Consider the following 21,182-nt stretch of genomic DNA (forward strand, 5'->3'; position numbering starts at 1 on the left):
ATACGTAAAAAGATCAAAACAGTTTTAAAGGACAGAGAGATCATCTATCTAGAAGGGTCTTCGTTGATGTATCAGTGAGAGGAGAGCAGCAGAAGTACTGCAGAACCGAGGCTGCCCAGCCAGGCATCAAAGCAAGGAGCAGCTAGAATAGGAGATCATGCCCAGACGGTCATGGTGGCCGGAGAAAGCTGTGTAGAAAGGAGTCAGTCGCAGTGTAGGGAGGAGGGCAGTTTGTGGTGCCATTGCGAGGGGAAGGTGGCCGGTATGTATGGCGAATATGTGGGACTGGAGAAGGTTGACGTCGAAACAATGCAGCATATGGCAACCGTCGAGGGCTTTTATACGGGAGAAAGTCTGCAGCACCTTTTCGTATGCCTCATTCGGTTTCATCTGGTATTATCCCTCATGAAGATTGTGTGGGAGAGGAAAGAGTGCGACATCCTAGAATTTAACGGCGAAGAGGAAGCTCAAGCGATCGGTGACTGTTCGTGTGCGGGAGCTGTTAATAAAGAAACGCTCCAAAAAACTTAATAGGATGCACTTGGGCAGGATTAGCGGGCTGTTTCTGGACTGCGGGTCATCAAGAAGCGAATATGTTGCACGCACCGGAAGAGGTACGAAAATATACGAAGGGAAGACAACAGAAGAGTTAAACGATGACGTGGCTGCAGGATATTGCAGAGAATTCTTGTGGTGGGGGATTACTATTTAGAGATAAAAGATATCTTGTTTGTGCATGCATCGATGCAGATAATTAAAAGTGGCAAGCTAACCTGACTTGTATATGCATGTTCCATCGATGGAGCTAGGTAGAAATAGTTAGCTAGTTGTAGTAGTACTGCATGTATCCTGTAAGAGTTGATGTGGCAGCATGGTAGTGGCCCCTAGTCTTCTCACGTGGACGTGCTGCATGAGGGCCAGGAAGTAGCTGGTTTCCTGTTTGCTCACGCCTGGACGTCGGCCATAGATTTTTATCAGCTCCAAGAGTCACACGAAGGGTCAAGGCGGCAGGACAGCAGCCAGACTTGTCGGCCGATATTTGTAACGAAGGGTTAAGCGGCATGACGGCAAGGCCAGATATCATGTTCCTGGGAGCCATCAACCACTCCGACATCTCTATTGAGATTGTGGCAACCTATGTTCTTTGCCCGCGTGTCCAAACCCCACTGCCTCCTATCCTTTGTCTCAGCTTGAGCGGATCTCTCCTTGAATATTCTCCACACCTCTTCCGTGATATGCGAAAATGCCTTGTTGACCTTGCAGAAATCCGCACCTACACCGATCATTTTTATCAACCTCGATTTTCAAATGCTCAAGTCCCTCTAAAACTTGCCGAGGGCTTTGGTGTTTACCAGATTGGGTACCAATTAATGCAGCTCAGCCTATCACACAAATCACCAGGTATGACCCGGAGGGGTGTCCCTATACATCGCTCGCGTGCGGAAGTAGGGCACGCACATGAGTGCCTCCCTGTGCGCCCTATTGGGTCGGCCCAGGAACAAGTCCTCGGGCAGGTTTTTATTTTCCTATTATTTTTATTTTTGTTGACAAAATTCAAGATTTGAGACTTTAAAAAAACTTATATTTGAAAAAAAGAACTTAAAAATGTATAAAACTAAAAATTGTTCAAAGTTGAAAATTGTTAAAATTTTAAAATTATTCAATTCAAACTTAAAAATTGTTCAAACTTAAAAATTATTCAAAGTTGAAAACTGTTTAAATTTAAAAGTTTTTCATATGAGAGAAAGTTCAAATTAGAAAATCTTCAATTTTAGAAAATTGTTCATATAGAAAAACAAAAAAGAAAAAGAAAACGAAAGAAGCAGAAAAAGAAGGCAGAACCAGAAAAGACCATGCAATGCGTTAATGGGCCGCGTCCCAATGCCACTCTGTGCGTGCAGGCAATAAATAAGGTTTTCAGACCTGGAGCCTGGCCCGAGCAAGCCCTAAATTAGGCCTAGATAGAGTATACTGTACTACCAAACGCGCTCCTGTTACGTCCCTCTTTCTGCTGTTGGCTAGGTCATCGAGATCGATCCCCACCCCACCCGTCAATGCAAAGGGATAATCCAGTTCACCTCTCCAATCAACTACTAAATCGTGAGAGCGCCCACGCCCTGATCGAATCACCGGACCAGTGATGCCGCTTGCCGTCACACATGAGGAGGGGGAGGGGTCCGGATCCAGGAAATCCTGCTCCCCTGCGCTCCGTCGAGGCAGGAAGCGGAACAGGGGTGGGATCTCTACCGCCGAGGCCATGACAACCCGGTCGAGGGCGCGCGATCAGCAGCAATTCTCGCGCTCCAAATCGGCAAGGAACAAGCTTGATGGGAGCGGTGAGAGATTGCCATCGGAGGGGTGCGGGAAAAGGAAAAAAGCCAAGCTTGATGGGAGCGGCCGGCGAGTACCATCGGAGAGGTCCTCCAGGAAACGGAAAAGCAGGTTGGAGAGGAAGGCGAAGAAGAGAAATAGGGGGGAGGAGGAGGAGGAGGAGGAGGAGGATGGCTCCTGCTCCTCTGCAGGCAGCTCTCCGCTTCGCGAGCCTTACATGCCCCATGGCATTGTAATAGGCAAATCCATCGACCCTATGATATACAACATGTATAGCGATATGCAGGACAAGTACTACCGGAAAATAGGTTTGTGATTCAAGTCCCTCGATCTTCATCATATTTTCAAGTTTCTTTACTCATCATGTACCATCTAACCAGCAGAAGAGAATGTTAGATCATTTTGAAGTCCAAAAATCGAAATTTACAATTTTTTTTTTAGAAATTTCAGGATATGTCATTCGACCAAGTTTTTTTTTTTACAAAAACTTAGATCATTGTGTGTGTTGGTCTTCTTGTAGCTCGCCAGATGGAAATACCCACGCTTTATGAGCGTACACCTCCAAATTGCCTGGTTAATGATCCAACCCTCCTTCACATCCGTGAACCTGCAAGGCAGATAGTGCTTTCTGCTGCTCAATTTGTCGTTGGCCTTTCTTCCTCAATTGGTATTATAACATCCCATTCCTTCCATTTGGATATTGTTGTGGAAACTTGATGTTCATTTGCTAATATATGCATGAAATTGCAGATGGTAAGCCGCTAGCATGGTGTTCTGGTATCTTGAAGGATTTGGATAGAAAGAAGAGAACTGGTACCGTTGTGACGACTGCACATCTGATTCGCACGGCGCGCCCATCACCGGATGCTTGGTTATGCAGAGACGAGTATGCTTCTAATGTTAAGGTAATAATCTATTAATGACATGGGAGATCACTTTTTATTCGTAGTTGACTTCTATGATTGTAACCTTTGGTTTGTTCTGTCTTAAGTTATCTACTATGGTGGCACTTATCATAGCTAGTTGCAAATTGGATGGATTATATTGTTCTTGTCTAGAAACGTTTTTTTCGGAAACATTACTAGTCTTGTCCAAAGGATTGTTATGGTCAGCAGCTGGTCTTTATTGGTAGCCATTCTCTTACAACTGTTGTTTTAGGTTACTGTCCACTTGCGGGGTGGCGCCGTTGCAAAGGGCCGCCTGCTCTACCACCAGAAGCACTATAATCTTGCTTTCTTCAGGGTTAAAATGCATCAATCTATTCAGTTACCCCATTTTATCGATAAAGTGGAATGTGCTCAAGACATTTTTGAGCTTGGAAGAGATGAATCTGTCAAACTAGTGATACATCATGGTAGAGTAAAATATTCGAATCCAGACGTGTATGAGCGGAATCACCATATGCGCATTGAAGGTCCACATCGAAACCGTGAGGTACACATACATTCCACTCGAGTTATAGCTACTGTATTTTTAGTGCTTTATTCGAATGCTACTTCTAATAATATTACCAATTCAAATGTCGTAGTATGATAACGGAGGTCCTGTCATTGACTTAGACGGGAAGGTTGTGGGAATGATCGACAGTTGTCCAGAAGGGTCTTTTATACCTTCTTCAATTTTACTCAAGTGCTTTCATCTGTGGGAAAACTTTGGGTATGTTTTGCTTTTCAGTTCTCTACTCAAGTTAATTTTTTCTTATATTTATTTCTTGTTCTTAGAAGTAGAATAAGTTCCAAAAAATATATTTGGATAGGTCTGTAATATCTTCTTTGCTTCTCTTTTCCCATGCAATTCATGTTCATAGTTACAATTATTATATTTGGATAAGGCTGGGGACGTAGCCTTGATGAGTCCTAGGTTGTCATCATATATGTTTACAAAGAGTGTTTGAATCGATTTCTGTTGAATAACACATATAGAAAAAATCATGTAAAAGTGAGGCTAGTGGCGGAATCTTGATGAGCCCTAGGTGGAAAGAATCATAGCAGAACCATGCTAACCAAGATTGTGAATGATTCATCGTGAAATCTTTACGGAGGAAATGGGTGGTTAACACTGTTGTCTTTGGTGTGTTGTATGTACTCCCTTTGATGTCTCATTATGTGTGGTTTTGGATATGATATGGTCTCGAAGATTATGCTTTGACCATCAGTTTCTTGAAAATGTGTCCTTTAATAAAAATAAGCATATATTATGCAAGTATATTTATGATAGATCTAGTCATATCAATTTGTTATTGTAGTCTTGTAGATGATGTCATCTTTCTCGATATTGATGGCCAGACCTTAAAATGTTGTGTGCCGGGGATTACAAAACGACATGTACTGTGACCCAGAGGGATCCTATTTATAGCAAAAGACGCAAAGAAATTAGGTGGAAAGCCATGTTTCCACTTAACTTCCACAATCCTTTTCCATGAACCAGTCATATTTCTGGGAAGGTGGGGTACCAACTCTAAGATGTATAGGACAGAGGTTTTCTGATAACTTTATTGGTGTTGAATCTATCTAATATGTTTCTTATTTGAATGTAAGGTTACAAGCATGCCCTCTTTGAACTTCTTAAAACACTATCTTCTTTATTTAATCTAGTATGGTATTGGTAATATATAAACATGTTGGGCAGATGGTTTTAGCCAGAATTGTTAATTTAGAAAAGCTTATGTGCTCATGCTTACTTAATTTAAATGTATTTAATCTCTCTTTTGTATAGGCGCATCCGTCGACCCCACCTTGGATTGAAATTTTCTGCCATCAGCCTTCTAAACCCTGTTCATGTTGAGGATATATTGATCAAGCATAAGATTAAGGAGGGTCTTATTGTTCTAGAGGTAATACTGTTTGTTGTTGCTTTCCTGAGTTTGCTTGTTTTGTCGTTTGTACTAAGGATTACTTATTGCAAATTTGCAATTCAACCTCAGGTGTCAGCAGACTCTACTGCTGAAAAATGTGGAATTCGAGTTGGGGATGTGGTTGAACGTGTCAATGGAAAATGCATTTCTACTGTTGTGGAGGTTAGTGCATTAATATGTTTATTATTGTTAGGTTAAAGTAGAATGAATAGATATCATGTTTTTGTGAATTTTGCATTCTACTCTCAATGTTTCAGAATAGATGTCTTTCAGACTCTTCATTTTACTCCAAATTCTTGTTCTTCAATTCCTATTCAGTTTAAGTCACTTTCTTCCTATCTTGCCCATTGTTGATATCATCGAGAAAAGAGCTAATTAACTCTTGTTGATGCCTGCCCTTCCCAATTAACCCTTCTTGTGCGGGCTTGCTTTGGGAGGAAAAATATGTAATTTAGTGTCTTTGTTTGGAAAAGAAAGATTTACGTAGAAGGGCACTGTTTTTCTATGAGGGAAATTAGAGTTTTACAGACCAAATAACAGTAGTACTACACTTGTTACAAACAACTGAGGTCGTAGACGCTAGGCACACTTGGCAGAAGCATCGACTCCTTGTGTTCTGGCAAAATTGCCAGTTCGTGTGCAGCTGTTCTCCACTCCGAGAAGAACTACAGCAGATTATGTGCCTCCTGCCAGTCACCATCATGAGCGACTGTTTTCCTGGGCAAGGCTTCCTGAAACAGAAGGAAGCAGAGTCAGTCTCGATGACAACAAACCCTGCATAGAGTTTGATCAGGTGTCGAAGCTGCACAACTACCGCGACAATCTCTGCTACATCTGCATGCGCACAACTGAATCTTTTTGCCCTACTGAGAGCACACATTTTCTCAATGATTTGTTGCAACCATCGCCGCACTTCCCTGGCCTGTGGCTTCAACAAAGGACCTGTCAGTATTCAGTTTAATCCACCTCTGATCATGTTTTGTCCAAACCGGAGCATGGTGGGCACCCTCTGGACCTCAAACCACAAATGTTAAAGGTTGTCCAGTTCTAGGGTCCGCGGTCATTTTTTATGCCTCGGTGCTTGGCAGCAGTTGCTATACGTCAGCGAAAGATTCTGTTTACCTTCGTGTTCCAGATGGTGCTATATATCTTGGTGCTGCTATCCCCTGTTAATCTAGCACTTCCGTTGCCGACTTGACGGTGATGTTTAGAAATTCCTTAAGATCAAGTTTGTACACACTTTGTACTGGGAAGCAAGCAATTGTTTCAAAGTGCTAACTGACAATCTTCTGCATCTCAGGTGGGTAACTTGATCTTGGTGATCACTTCCATCTCATGCTCCTGGAACAAGCAGTGGAGAGTAGTGTCCCATTGCTTGGTTTCTAATTTGCCGGCTGGTGAACCCAACATAGCTGTGATTGAGTGTGCAAACCCAACGCAGTAAACCGACTTTCTCGTGGAATGCTGCAGTAAACACAAATGATTTGTACCTTCTTCCCATCCCCCTATCTTCTTGATTTGGCCTTTCTTCAGAAGCACAAGGCTGTCATCTATTCCCCACCAAGCTGGAGATGCGGCAGTAGCAAACACCATGTCTGTTAGGTTCTCACTCATGTTTCGAAACCCTAGGCTATCGTAATATTTAGGTTTGCTCATGTTCTCCTTGTCTTTACAAAATTGATTGACGTCTGAAGACACACTCATAATGTAGGTTAGAAGGGCATGGGCAACTGATTTCTAGAAAAATTATTTCCGCTGTGAAACAAGTACTTCTCAGATCAATTTCAGTCATTTCGTGAATTTCTCCTTGACGGCTTGAGTTGGCTACCTTTCATGTGTTCTTCTAAAGTCAGGAGCCCTAGATATTCTCCTCGAAATCTGAGTTGGTCTTTCCCAGGGTCTGATTGATCTATTCTCTAGTTGTGTCTTATCTGGGCAATCTTCACAGTAGAAGACAGAATAATTGCTGAGGCTATGGAGCTGACTTGTGTACTTCTTGTACAAATCCAACGATGCATGTATAATATTTTAATCCTGAGAAGACACAATGCCTTAAAGTAGATAAGACTGGTGTCCACAAAGAGAAAATGTGAAATACCTGGGCCTCCTGGGTATAATATTTTCATTCTCACTCTACTAAGGATACAGGTTAGTCCATCAACCACAAACAGGATAGTAGCCTCCTCAGTGAGTGGAAAAAAACCAAGCTTGTCATATGCCTTTGTCAGATCAAGCTTGTAAGCAGAATAGTTGTCATCAGGTTTCTATTTCTTGCACTGTTGGATCATATGAAAACACTGAAAGTCAGTGGACATGATGGCATTTTCCTTAATCATCTGCCCGTGGACAAAACACTCTGAGCTTAGGAGCTAAGCTCCGAGAAAAAAGATCTTATCCAGTGTACAAAGCATTTGGCCACAACTTCGTGATCACATTACATTGGTTAATAGGTCTGAAACCTGTTAGCTCTTCTGCTTAGTTACCGTTCAGGAAAGTAACTGTGTCGTCAACCCTGATCTGAAGAATTACTTGACTGCATTGATAGCATCGTCTCTCAGTGTGTCCCACTTCCTTTGGAAAATCTCGCTGGAAGGCTCGGGTGTCTTGATGGGACCTATTTGAAACAGATCATTATGTAATTTGCCATCAGTGAATTCTCTGCATAAAGGCCTCTTCTTATACTCCTTGACTTTGTGCTCAGAGAGTGCTAGCAGCTGATTGGGGTTGACATCAGGGTCTTCGGTGTACAGCACCTTGAAGAAATCTGAGACCATCAGTTCCGATGTTTCTGCATTGTCCACTCAATTCCCAGCTGCATCTTTCAGTTTGTTGATCCTATCTTTGTTTGGATGCTAGCTGGCCTTCATATGGAAGTGCCTGTTGCTCTGGCCTCCTTCTCAGCCATTGCACCCAGGACCTCTGCCTGTACATATGTTTTTCTGTGCAGAAGCTTGTCAACTTCCCCTGAAACTTTCTTGATACCATTTGCTGGAAGTATCGACATTTCACTCACATTTAGTACTTGTGACAACTCACACTTAATCTTGTGCACAACTCTAAATGACATCTATAATCAAATGAAGGGGGAATTACTTTATGTTATTCTTCTCTTTAATTTTTTGCTGCTGTTTATCAGTTAGAAGACATGTTGCTGAGCATAGTGGTGAACAGTGAAGATGGCCTTGATTCTGATCTGGATGTGGAGGTAAGCTTACTTTTATGTTTTAATAGCGATTTACTTGATCTGTGACGTTTGTGTTTTATACGAAATCGTGATTAGCGCAATGTTATCACTAAGAAATATGTCTCGTTGGCTTTACAGATTCAGATATACTGCACGCGTAGACATCTTCGGAGAATCAAAGTATTGACTGTGAAGGTATCTGAAGATGCTGAATTTGTTGCAAGAGGCATACAGGTTTTCTCAGGCAAGTCTTATTTTAAAGATGATCCATATTGTTTGTTCCATGTTTTAAGTATATATAAATTTCTCCACGGCAGTATAATTTAGGCTCCAAAATATAGGTGCATGTATGTACAATAGATATGTATACGCCAAAATACATCATATAATCAAGGAAATAGTGTAACATAATTCGGCACTTCATCCCGCTCTCCCATGTCCATTCTTTGCCCCAAAAGCTGAAGCAGGCAGAAGCTGACCAGCAGCAAGCCAGCAGGGCGTGCACAGTGACCATGGTACTCTGTTCTTTTTTACCTTTGGGATGAGGACCCACACTGCTCTATGACCTCTTGCGGCACCAGAACACCATTTAGGAAGGAAGCCAAGACCTTAGTGACGGTGTCACCAATTAGGTCTCAGTGCTTCTAGTAAAGCCTGCTGTAAAACCGTCAATGCCTGGAATGACTTGATTTACATGGATACAGAATATTCATTTCCATTTTTGGGCTTCGCCGAACAATTGCTCTAATCGAGTTGTATTTATTTGTGTAGCTTCCGGTCTGGTGACTTCTTCACCCCGTACTTCACCCAGTACTTCACCAAGTGAGCCCAGGCACGTGACAATTGCTTTCTTTGCATTTTTTTTATTGTGTTCTGAACTATGTATGGTGTCATGTGCTGTTTGTACAGTAGAAGGGAGGGCATCTTTAAAATAACAAAAATAGATGTTATGTCAAATCCCTATACTTTACCTGCGTCTTGCAAATGCCTGGTATTTTGGGAGATAGTGAAGCCTTTGCCTAGTCTTTTGGGAGACACTGAATTAATATTCTTTCTATCTTTGCTTTAGACTTTTCTCACATAAATCTATTGTGTGCTTTTTCTTTAACAGGCCAGAGGAGGAACGTTGTTACGCCTATTAAGTACCAGGAGGAAGGAGAGGAGGAGGTAGTCTCGTCATGAGCTGTTTTTTGTGCTTTGGTTTAGTATTCTGTAATGGGTTTGAAGCACACCTAGTGGATAGCGTACATTGTAATGGATTAGACGCATCTACTGGATCATATATAGTGCACCAGTGCAACTTGCTGCGTCCGCCCACCCGAGACACGTGTTGTCTTGCTCCTATTTGACGTGAACATGATTTTATCTCATATATCTAAAATAGCCGTTTGCCCTGCTTTAGAAATAAAGCAACATTTTATATGATCATAAATTGAACTGTGAGTGATATTTTGGTGGGATCCCGCTATGTTTTGCACATTCTTCGTGGACTCTACGTTGCCCGATTACTTCTATTGGCCATGGCCCTCTTCCGGTTAGTACACTGCGAGATTCACATACGGGGGCACTAGGAGGGTCAGACATAATTGCATCGGGAGAAGCTGGGCACCATGGGAATATATGTTTGGGAGAAGCTGGGCAGCATTAATTTTTTTTTTTTTTTTTTGCATGGCTGGTGCTATTTCGGCTGTGGACTTCTGACAGACGGATGAGACATGGGCTGCAGAAGGTATGTCAGCTTGCTTCACTTCTCTGCAATAGGAAGATAGAATCACATCATCATGGGATGTGTCTACTCGTGACAAGTAAAATCAGAATAGTGAGAGACAAGCGGCTGGGAGCGAGGTAGGTGAGCGCTTCCGCCGTCAGGCCTTCCACGGCGTCCCCCGCCGGTGACCACTCCGGTCCCGGTTCCCCTTCCCTTCCCGCGTTTATGGCGTCCTCAGGTTCTCTGCCGTCTGCACCGCTGGCAGCGGCCGGCTGTGAGCTCGGAGTTGGTGTCCTCGGGACAAGGAGCACGCCTCCGGTCCTGGGAATCTCCTCCACGTCCCCGGGCAACAGTGTGGCGGCGCCGCGCTTGGAGGCAGGGGTGCAGCGCCAGGAGAGGCTCGCGGTCGGGTCTAGGATCGGTTGATGTGGGAGCAGCAGCCGCCGGCCGCCCTCGAAGAAGACGCTCTGGAAGCGCCGCGTTGAGGTGCGGAACGCGACGGAGCAGGCGAGCAAGAGGGCGGTGGAGATGGACGGGCTCTGCTTCCGTTGCTAAGAGCCTGTCCACAAGAAGAGAGACTGCACGAATGATGAGGTGTGCCTCCAATGCTGGCAGAAGCCCCAGAACCCATCGTCAGAGGACGAGCTCAGGAACATCGCGCTGGCCAAGATGGTGCGGCGCAGGTCGCTGGTGCGCACGAAGCCTAGGCCTTCGCTGCGTCCGAGGGATGAGAGGCGCCAGCCCACGCCATCGCCACCATCTCCACCACCACCGACCTCATGCCTGCCACCCCTGGAGGCCTGGCCTTGCTCAGGATGGAGCCTGGCCGCGGAGATACTTCTGTGGCACCGGTCGTTGACGTTTCTAGCGAGGCACCGCCGCCACTTTGCATGGCCCGCCGTTCGACAACCATATGTGATCTGGGTAGAGGCCAAGCTTCGCTATGGTGGCCTCCGTCGGAGGACATAGGCCAGTCGTGACGTGCGACCAGGTAGTGGAGGTGCTCAGGAAGGGAGGTGTCCCGGCGGCCACGATGTCAGTCCACAAGTACGCATCGGCTCAGTGGCGGAGTCTATGGCGTCGTTGCCACCGGTCTACATTGCTGGTGCTCCCCTGCTCTGCTCTGCGGTAGAGCCACGGGTAAGAACAAGTACAGTAAGGTACAGTCAGCATGCTATAAGAGTTAAAATAATATAGTTTTGCTGAGTTGGATGAGAGAGAAGATGAGAGAGAAGAGAAGCAGGCTACAAGATAATAGCCAGCTGTAGCGCGTGCTCCTAGGTACTTTGTGAGAGTGATATGTGGACCATCTACATAAAAAGTAGCACACTCCTATAGCTAACTATTGTACGTATTGGCTATAAGCTAACTATAGATGACATAACACTCTCTTATAGCTCGTTGATAGCTCTTCTATTGTTCTTGCTCTAATGGGGCGTCTCTGCGCCAGGTGAGAAGCCGCAAAAAGAAGCATCCAAGGAGCCGTTGTTGGATGGCGAGGCGACAGAACTGACACGTGTCCTGGAGCAAGTGGAGATTGAGGTCGCTAGATCGAATCCCGAGGCTGTCCTGGAGTATAGGAAAGAACAGCTGCTGTGGGTGGACGCGCCCGATTCTTTGCCACTGATTGGTACGGGGTGCGAGGAGGATCTGCATCGCACGGAGAGTGCGGGGCCATGATTGGGTCCCGAGGTGGATTCGGTGAAGGCGGCCTCTATGTCAGGGGAGCTGTCCCCGACCGGATCCTCTGAGACTAGTCACAATGCATAGTATCATATAGAAGTATCATGCGTATGATACCACTACATGTTACTATCTCCACAATGCATGGTATTATATACTAGTATCATAGTCTCCATATATTAATTGTTTTGTAGAATCTCAATGCAAATGTATGTACAAGAATTTACTTGACATTAATTTTTCTAGTAGTATGTGCTATGATACAGTATCTACCTATGATACTAGTACCCTCTCTCTCATCCTTAATTGCACTGCCACATCAGCATTTTGCATGCATGGGATGCATGATACTACCTATGATACTCCCATTGTGGGCAGTCTGAGCTTCTATCGATGGAGACCAGCCTGCTTCCGGTGCGGTTGAGGAAGTACATCGTGATTTCTCTCTCTGGACAGAGACATGAGGAGGCTTTGGAGCTTGGGTGTTCCATTGGCTCGCCACGCTGTTCCGTGGGAACGAGAGCCTTCCGGAGGGATCCCCCTGCCAGTCCTACACAGGACCAAACAGCTGCATGCAGATGGTGCCGAAAATGAACAGGGTGAGTTCAGATGGAGACATGGGAGACTCGGGAGGGCTCTTGGCCGGCTCGCAGCTTGCGCCGCTGGGAACTGCGCCTGTTTTTGCCACTGCCATGGAACCTGGCGAGGAGGGCATTGTAGTGGAGGCGCACGACCCGAGACCTTGCCCAGGAGCTAGAGGCCATGGCCAAAATCAAGGCATTCTGCGCTAAGGTTGTGAACACTTTGGCGTCGTAGCTGCTCCAAGGATCCATCGTCAAAGCTAAATGCACAGGTCTGTGTGTGTGTGTGTGGGGGGGGGGGGGGGGGGTGGGGGGGGGTGTGGTTTTGATTTGAAGCATGGGCGGCTGAGTCCATATGTTTTTATGGATTTGAACCCGAAAATGTTAAACTGGAACATTCATGGGCTGAACGATCCAGCTAAGAGGAGTGTAATACGTGAGTTTGGTGATAGTCTTAATGTTAACATTATTTGCTTACGAGAGACTAAACTACCGTAGTGGATGATTTCTTGGTTATGCAATTGTTGGGGCCATCTTTCGATGGTTAGAGCATACCCACTCGTCTTCCCGACTAGGCCCCCGAGCGACGTTTTTTCAATCCGGACGGCGTTATTCGGCCCAGTCGCATCCCCGGTTCCTCGATTTCGTCCGGATTTGGGCCTAAATTCATCCGGCGAGCCCACGCCATCCCCGCCCCCCCGGGGAGCGCTCGGGGACTCCGGACGAAACGAAAGCGCGTGAAACATCGAGGAAACTTCCCGCGCGTCTGGTGGCCTCAAATTGTCGGCGAGAGACACCGATCGTCGTCCTCATCGCATCGTCTTCCGCGCGCTGTAAAAGCCTGCCGCCGGTAAGTATTCGCCGGCCGCGTAGCTTCCACGCGGCGAGTTAATGCCGTCGCCTCGGTATCACGCGCAGGTACCTCTATTTATCGCTGATCTACCGCGTCTGCCCCGCATTCACCTCCTCGCTCACCTTCCCAAAATCTTCCCCGATCTCGCACGAACCCGCCGCGGCCACAACAATGGCGAACGACGGCGCGGCAAACAATGGTTTCGGCCGCCGCTCTCTCCACCAATGGGAGGGGCGGCTCCTCCACATGGCGGGCTACCCGGCGCCGCCGGACTTCCGCGCGCCGGGAGGATGGAGGATGAGCGCAGGCGGCGTGCCGATCCCGCCGCCGCCAACGGGTGGGGGCGCACTCGAAGCGGCGATCGACGAGGTGCTCGTCACTCTCAGTGACGAGCAGCGCGCGGATCCACGCTTCTTCCCCGACAACTACGAAGCGTGGACCGCGTTCTTCCGGCGCGCAGTACGAACGCGAGCTCGCCGCGTACGACGGCCCTCCTCCTCCTCCGGCAAGGAACAACGCCGCCGGCCGCCGCCGATGGTGGAGCGCGCCTGGTCACACCCTCGAAAATGTGCTCGCGCACATCGAGAGCGGGAACTCCCCCGTCCTGGGGATGCCGCCGCCGGTGGCGGCTACCGTGTCGCGCCGGCACGGTAATTCCTGGATGCCGAGGAGGATGGACCCATCCTCCTCCTCGTCTGGCTCGCGGTCGACGTCCAGGTCCGGCGGGTCGACGCCGACCACCGTCAAGAAGGAGTGGGCGTCTCCTTCGACCGTCAAGAAGGAACCGGCGTCGCCACCGCCGACCAGAGGGCGCAGCAGCGGCGCCCTCGTCATCCGCGACCAGCCTTCCTCTCCGCAGCGCGGGCGGAAGAGGAAGTCGTCGAAGAAGGAGGCCGCCGCGGCCGCCATCAACAACGCCGCAAACAAGCTCGCCGAGGAGGAGGCGAAGCGCGCAGAGGATGCCGCCGTGGCGGAGGCGATCGCCAGGTCGCTCACGGACCTGGTGCCCGCCGACAACAGCCTCCCCGAGGATGCCGCACTGGAGTGGTCGAGGCTCGACTGGGAGCGCCAGGAGGCGGAGCAGCGGCGGCGGCTGCTGGATCTGGCCGCCGCGCGTCAACTCGCCGCCGCACCATCCACCGGTAGGAATGCCGCACCATCCACCGGTAGGAACGCCGCGCCCAGGGAGGTGATCAAGCTCGAGGAGAGCAGCGACGACGACATCTACCGGCCGTTGCCGCCACGCGCCGGCGACGCTGGCCAGGGTACGAGGCGCCGCCGCCCCAGGACGACGCCGGCTCGAGCGACGACGATGACGGCGGCGACTACACGTCCTTCTACCGCCATTTCGGCATGTAGGAGGCGTATAAGTTTTAGTTTGCCAATCGCCGAATTCAAATATATGTACGAATTCGGTCTATTTATGTACGAACTCGCCTCTATATGTTAAATATCGCTTATGTTTGAACGAGCTTCGCCCAAATTTATCTGAATTCGCCGAATTACGTCAATGGACCTTAAGCTTATGTTTGAACTTGCATCCATCCTGGGCTCGCGGCTGGGAAAATGGGCCTCCCCAGGCCTAATTTTCCTCCAATCCAGACGGAAATAACGCCGGATTTCGGCGTGGGGAGGCCAAACGAGTGGAGATGCTCTTATGTGTATCTGCATCACTGCATGCTAACGACACACGTGTAGTAATTCTTTTGGCATGGGATTCAACAATGGTGGAGATTAGTAACATGAGCTTTAACTCCTTCGCCATCACCGGCGAGGTGTCGACGAAAGATAACACTAGGTGGTGGCTAACTACGGTTGACGAACCACAATCGACGACGGATAAAATCACCTTCCTCGCTGAACTAACGGAGCGCAGATCGCTGTGCCCGGGGCCCTGGAGATGGTGGGAGATTTTAACATGATCATGTATGCGTCTGAGAAGAACAATGACCTCTTGGACATGAATATGATGGCGCGCTTCATGGGCTTTGCGCAAGAGCTGCAGCTCAAAGATCTGTACATGCATGGTAGGACGTACACTTGGAGCAATAAGAGTGAGATTCCGACGCCTCACGCGGATTGATAGAGAGATCTGGTTTCTATTGACTGGGATTTGCAAAACCCAGATTCTGTCTTACAAGCGCTGTCATCTTCAGCTTCGGATCACGCGCCCCTGCACCTTTATCTGAATGCATCGTTTAGGCTGAAGAAGAGGTTTAAATTTGAGCTGTTCTGGCTCAAACTTGAGGGTTTTGACGAGGCTATCAAGGAAGCCAACCCAAGGACAGTAACCTTCATTAGATTTGATTAGGTTGCTTGACAGTTGATCCCACATTAGATTTGATTAGGTTGCTAAACTTGAGCGTGGATGTATTGCAGGTCACCAAACTCACCTACGGCAGAGATTAGAATGGTTTATATACTCTACTACTCTAGCTGTCTTGGTGGTGCGGACGTAATCTCTGTCACTGAAAAGCTTTTCGACCTTTGCCCGCCTCAGTGTTCGGTGGAGAGAGGAACACCAAGGAATCAGCAGCTGCATGCAAACAAGCGCATGCCGCCCTCACGGCTGCCTTGAAGGCCCCACAGAACGCGTCGTCGCCCGACTATCGTCGCTGACGGCCATGCTCCTGATACCGCTTTTCTCCCTTCGTTAGGGCATCTTCAACCGAGCGACTTAAATGGACGCGCTGAGCCGTTCGTTTTGGACAGTTTGGGTGGCTAAGCGGATGCGCGAACGGAGCCCCGCATCCGCGCGTCCGTTTGGTCGCGCGGTGCGCCCAACGCTGCTGAAATGGGTCGCAGCGCTGTATGGTATGTTTTTGCTTGTAAATTGACTATAAACGTCAAATAAATTATAGAAAATATAGAAAATAGTTCAAATGCTTAAAATTTATTACACAGTACATTGTCCACGTAATCTTTACCTACTAATAAAGAAAGGAAGGTTTCTCCCCCAAATTTTCGTCCGTTTTAGAGTTGCCATTTATCTTTACCTAAATTTACATGCTACTGCCACCGCCTAATTAAAAAACGATTCATCGCAGACGTTTCCTCGCGAGAACTACGGTAATAGGGTCGATGGGAACCTGGCCCATGGGCCTGCATGGCTCGCATTGTGTGCTTCATGCGACCAGGCTCAGCCACGTAAAGTTATTAACTGCTTGGCAGGGAGTAGCAATACTAATTATTTAGTCCCACCTCGCTCACCAGTAATGACTTTTGCCGGTTTATATGCTCACGAATTTCCTTGCTTATCAGCGAACTGTCCCAGACTAACAAGCTTGGCATAAAGATCAAATGATCAGGATTCAGGAAGGAATCCTTTGGGCTGATGGAATTGAGGAATTGAACACATGCATGATCTTGGATCAAAGAATAATTTGGGGGATGGTGAAAGAGAGCCCAGAGCGACGGCATCTGTAATGTCCCAGGTTTAGAGACGATCGAGGGGTAGATTTTAGAAAGGGATGTGCATTACATAGTAAATTCTGGGGAAATTTCGCGCTTTTTAACAAAAACTGCATCGAAGGGGGACAAGTTTCTCTCTCGACACCTTACGGGGTTAGGGTTTCGAGAGTGCGACAAACTTGTTTCTCACTTCACTAGTTTAGGGTTTTGAGAAGAGAGGGGAGAGTTCACATGATTGAATTCTAAATGTTATAACATGGTTGAATTCAAACCAAGGTTGAATTTGAAATTCAAATTCAAACATTAAATAATTACTTTAAGTAATTCAATTGAGGAAATTCATAAAGTAAATAACCAATAATAAACAAGATAAACAATTATAATAAAGTAAAGCTCCTTAGAGAAAACTTTGAGCTTTATTGATCATCACACAAATTACAATGTCATTACAATATCCAAAAGTGAAATAAAAGCATAATACAACACATTACATAAATAGGCGAGAATAGAAGAAAGGAAAATAAAGAAAAATTACAATTTAATGAGCCTAGACTAAATTCTACAAGATCAGCTTCATTTGATCTTGTGTATGATGAACTCCAATTCCAATTTTGATCCATTCTTGATCCCTGCACATGATCACAATAAAAGAGAAGTTATGCCAAGTGGTAAAACCACTTGGCAGGTTAGAAGAATAATGATATTGAGCAGATATGGATCAGCTCTGCCGAGCTGATCATCTCCAAACCAAGTTCAGAGCATCAGGTGCACACACACACAGCCACACTGCTTGCAAGGCGGTGTGCATGCTCAACAGCACACACAGACCAGGGGAGAGTCACCAAGATGACCAGGCCAAGCTGTCGACCAGAGGAGCCAACAAGGGATCATATAAAACCTTTTCACAGCCAGAAACCCTAGCAGCTCATCGACAGGATCTCCAAAGGGTAAGAACAGACCAAGAACACTAAGAACAGATGAACAGCTAGAGCTGTTCCATCTATTCCCAATCACCGAGAAAATAAACCAAGCTGCACAAGCTCACCAGGAGGAGCAGGGCAAGCAACTCAACCATCAAATCAACCAGAAGCAATCCTCTACACCAACAACTCATTCTAGGAGCTGGAGTGAGGTATAAACTAAATCAACCTGAGCAAAACCAAGTTTTGCTCATATATAAGCATGCTATGCATCACAGGAGCACGAAGGGTAGGAAACCCAGATTGTATCATCATTTGGCTATCCAGTCATTTGGTTGAAGCAAACAAAGAAAACAGCCAGTAGAAAGCATCCAGGGAACACTCGGTTATGTCCACACCGGGACATAACCGGAGAAATCCATCATGGATTCAAAGTCCGGCCGATTACCAATCTCACTTGACAACCCATAGCTAGCTAAGCCATCAGACATGATAGACTATCATGTGTCTATATATTTTGTCAACACCAAAAGGTCACTGGAAGTCCAAGATTGGACCAAGCCAGTGAACAATTAATCCATTCCAGCCAGCCAACACCAATCATGGCAAACCACAGATAGGGGAGCAACCAGGACGACAACACGAGTGCTGCCGGGGCCACCTCAACCCTAAGTCAGCACAAGAACCTATACCTCATTATCCATTTGGATTCAGTAAAGGGCTAGGGTACACAATTGAGAGTTGGCATCCATCTAGCCCTGTCACAATTAATTAGATGATCACAACTGCACAGCAGCTCACATCACTTATCCACTTCAGTAAAATTCAGGTAACACAGATAAGTGAGCAAAACAAAGCAATAAAAGCAACAGGGCTTTACAGTGATCCAATGGATCAGTGCAGGCAACAGCAGTTGCATAAGCCAACAGCAATACCACCAGATTAAGTCTATATGATACACACACAGCACAGAGTGAGCAACAGTGAGCCACAGACACTAAGGAGCAGCTTTTACAAGCAACTGGTGATCACATGATCACCAGAAGCTTGCTAGAGCATGCTACTGCATGCTAGAACTTATTCCAAGTAATTAACACATGAACAGATAATTAAATAACTGAACAATTGCCTCACAGATAAGAGCATCAGGCTTTACAATTGTATCCAGAAGCACATCAAAGGCTTGATGAACCAAAGGATCACAATATACAAGAACAGCACATGTAACTCCATCACTAAATCACACTGCTAAGCCAGCAGTATAGCTCAATGGAGCATAATAATGTATATGAACTAAAGAAACTAGCTCAAAGGCACTGGCACTTGTTAAATATACAATCATTACCACCACAACCAAGCCAGGGACAAGATTAAGCACAGCAGTAAGCCAAGCACAGCAGTAAGCCAAGCACAGCAATAAGCTAAGCACAGCTAGGATCCATGGCAACAACAAGCACAGCAGTAGAGCACATAGGTATAGAAGCAGCAGCACAATCATGGGATGCCAGAGCATCCAGAGGGAGGTGAAGAGGTAGAACAGATAGCAGAGGAGAAGGGGGAGCACATACGGGGAGGAGGTGGTCGACATGACCACGGCGGCCACGGCGGCGCACGCCGGAGCACACGGCGGCACCGGGCCTGGCCAAGCCAAGCCACGGCGACCACCACGGCACCCCGGCGCGGCACCACGCGCCTGGGGAGCGTCAGGAGGAAGGTCCACGGCTTCTCCAACGCGCGGTGGCGGCGGACGCCAAAGGTCAGGCGCACGGGGGAGTCGATGGCGAGCGAACGAGGACGCAAGCGTCAGATCGACGCGGACCACCATGTCCGCCGTCGAGAGGCGGTCCGGATCCACACCATCTCGTCGCCGGCGATGGCCGGAGGCGGCCAGATTAAAACGGCGACGGCGGAGGCGATTTCGGCGTCGCGAGAGCCGAGAGGGGGATTAGGGTTAGGACTCGGCGAGAAGACGACGCGGCCGGGTCGGTTGGACCGAGCCCGGTGGGCTGGTCCAACCTAACCAGCTCGGTCTCCTGACAAGTGGGGCCGAGGGGTATTTTGGGCATTTTCCAAAATACCCATTTAAACAAGAATTTCCAAGAATTTTCTAAAATAAAATATAACTCCAAAAAAATAAATAAAAATATGAAAATGTATCAGCATAAAATTCTCTACCTAAATAAAATATCAAAGAGAATTTTTGAAGACAATTAAGAATGAGTCTTAATTTGAGGATTTAAATAATCATTTAAATCACACATATATTTTTCAATAATAAAAATAAGTCCATTAATACCTTTGGACTTCAAAACACCTTGACAACATTTCAAGGTTGGATTTACCCTAAATCAAGTATCCCTAAGATGTTCTTAGTATCTAACCTCTCATAAAATAGCAACGACATCGGAAAGGGGAAACAAACCCTAAAGCTGGAATCATGCATTATTGCTTCTTTAACCATTGCCCTTATCGGACAATGATGCTATTTTTCAGAACAAGAGGACAAGGGTCAGTCCATACCTTCCAACTGCAGAACTTTGCAGTGTTCAGGCAAGTTCATCGCTTGCTCATGTCATTTGAGTATCTCTATCAAATTACTTGCAAAGTATTATGGTTATCACTATTGCATAAAAACCAAAACCACTACTTTCATAACTATGAATATGACTATGTGGTGGGCAATGGAACCATGGATTGTGTTGATATGGTGGAGGTTCCATTGCAAGGGTTATTATCCATCTAGGATTAAACAACAAATGTCGCCGATGATTCTTGTGCCGTAATACCCGTGTTAACCATAAGATCCGGAGTGGGACGGAGTAGTCAAAAGTGTTTCCACCTCTCGTTCATCAACGGATGCGCTTACCGTAGCGGTTGTGTCTTGCGGAGTAACTTGAGGGTGGGGAGCCCCTTCTAATTCCCCACGGTATAGGCTGTTGCTTACCGTAGCGGTTCTTGCTTGCGGAACAACTTGAGGGTGGGGATCCCCTTCTAATTCCCCACGGTAATGTGATCTATGATGGGTTGCGGCTACCGGCGAAGGAGTTTGGTTAACGAGTCCCAAACTGTTGTCGAGGTCGGGGTCCACCCTGAAATTACGGGAATAATGGGACCGACGAGGACCCAGGGTCGGGGTATGCAACAAAGGGTGGGTGTTCGAGGTAGCGGAGGAACATGATTGGCTAGACCTTATACCGGGCCCCACACCGAAGGAAGTGTGGACGGGAAAGCTGCCCGGTTGGCACCAAGGTTAAGATCTCTTATGGGTAAAGCAACACACCTCTGCGAGTGTAAAGAAGCGTGACCTGTCACTCCCTGTTCCGGGATTGAGGAAGCTGCGAACGCGGCCGGAAAGGAGCTCCATGAAGTTCTAGTAAACCGGTGAAGGCTGACGGACATAGCTCTTTGAAATAAAAGCAATCTATTGAAGAAATGTTTATCAAAACTTGCATTGGTATTAGACTTTCTGGTCTAATATCGTAGCTAGTGCATTAAACACCTCTTATCTATAATGAACTCGTTGAGTACGCTCGTACTCATACCACTCTTAAACCCCATGCTTAGATTGTCTGAACCATCTGGAGGAGGACGACGACAACCATGATGGAGCCGAGATCATCGGCTACGAGGAACCAGACCTCTCAGGAGGAGTGGAAG

At 46.9% G+C, this 21,182-nt stretch overlaps 1 protein-coding gene across 1 annotated transcript; it reads left to right on the forward strand.

The window, feature by feature from the left end:
* The first annotated feature begins 1,975 nt into the window (after window positions 1–1,975).
* On the forward strand, window positions 1,976–9,784 carry LOC124659932. Its single transcript, XM_047197737.1, has 11 exons — window positions 1,976–2,639; window positions 2,852–2,998; window positions 3,082–3,236; window positions 3,490–3,765; window positions 3,860–3,987; window positions 5,047–5,164; window positions 5,255–5,347; window positions 8,322–8,390; window positions 8,508–8,613; window positions 9,141–9,201; window positions 9,481–9,784. The coding sequence occupies exons 1-11, from the start codon at window positions 2,141–2,143 to the stop codon at window positions 9,509–9,511; spliced, it is 1,683 nt and encodes a 560-aa protein (XP_047053693.1). The 5' UTR covers window positions 1,976–2,140; the 3' UTR covers window positions 9,512–9,784.
* The last annotated feature ends 11,398 nt before the right edge of the window (window positions 9,785–21,182 follow it).

The sequence above is a fragment of the Lolium rigidum genome, chromosome 6 (genome assembly GCF_022539505.1).
Source record: "Lolium rigidum isolate FL_2022 chromosome 6, APGP_CSIRO_Lrig_0.1, whole genome shotgun sequence".
NCBI lineage: Eukaryota > Viridiplantae > Streptophyta > Magnoliopsida > Poales > Poaceae > Lolium > Lolium rigidum.

Excerpts from the sequence above, each read along its gene's own strand:
- LOC124659932 (XM_047197737.1), top strand. The coding sequence starts at position 2,141 with ATGCCGCTTGCCGTCACACATGAGGAGGGGGAGGGGTCCGGATCCAGG. Across the intron at positions 2,640-2,851 it reads CAAGTACTACCGGAAAATAG|CTCGCCAGATGGAAATACCC; the intron begins GTTTGTGATTCA and ends GTCTTCTTGTAG. Across the intron at positions 8,614-9,140 it reads AGGCATACAGGTTTTCTCAG|CTTCCGGTCTGGTGACTTCT; the intron begins GCAAGTCTTATT and ends TTATTTGTGTAG.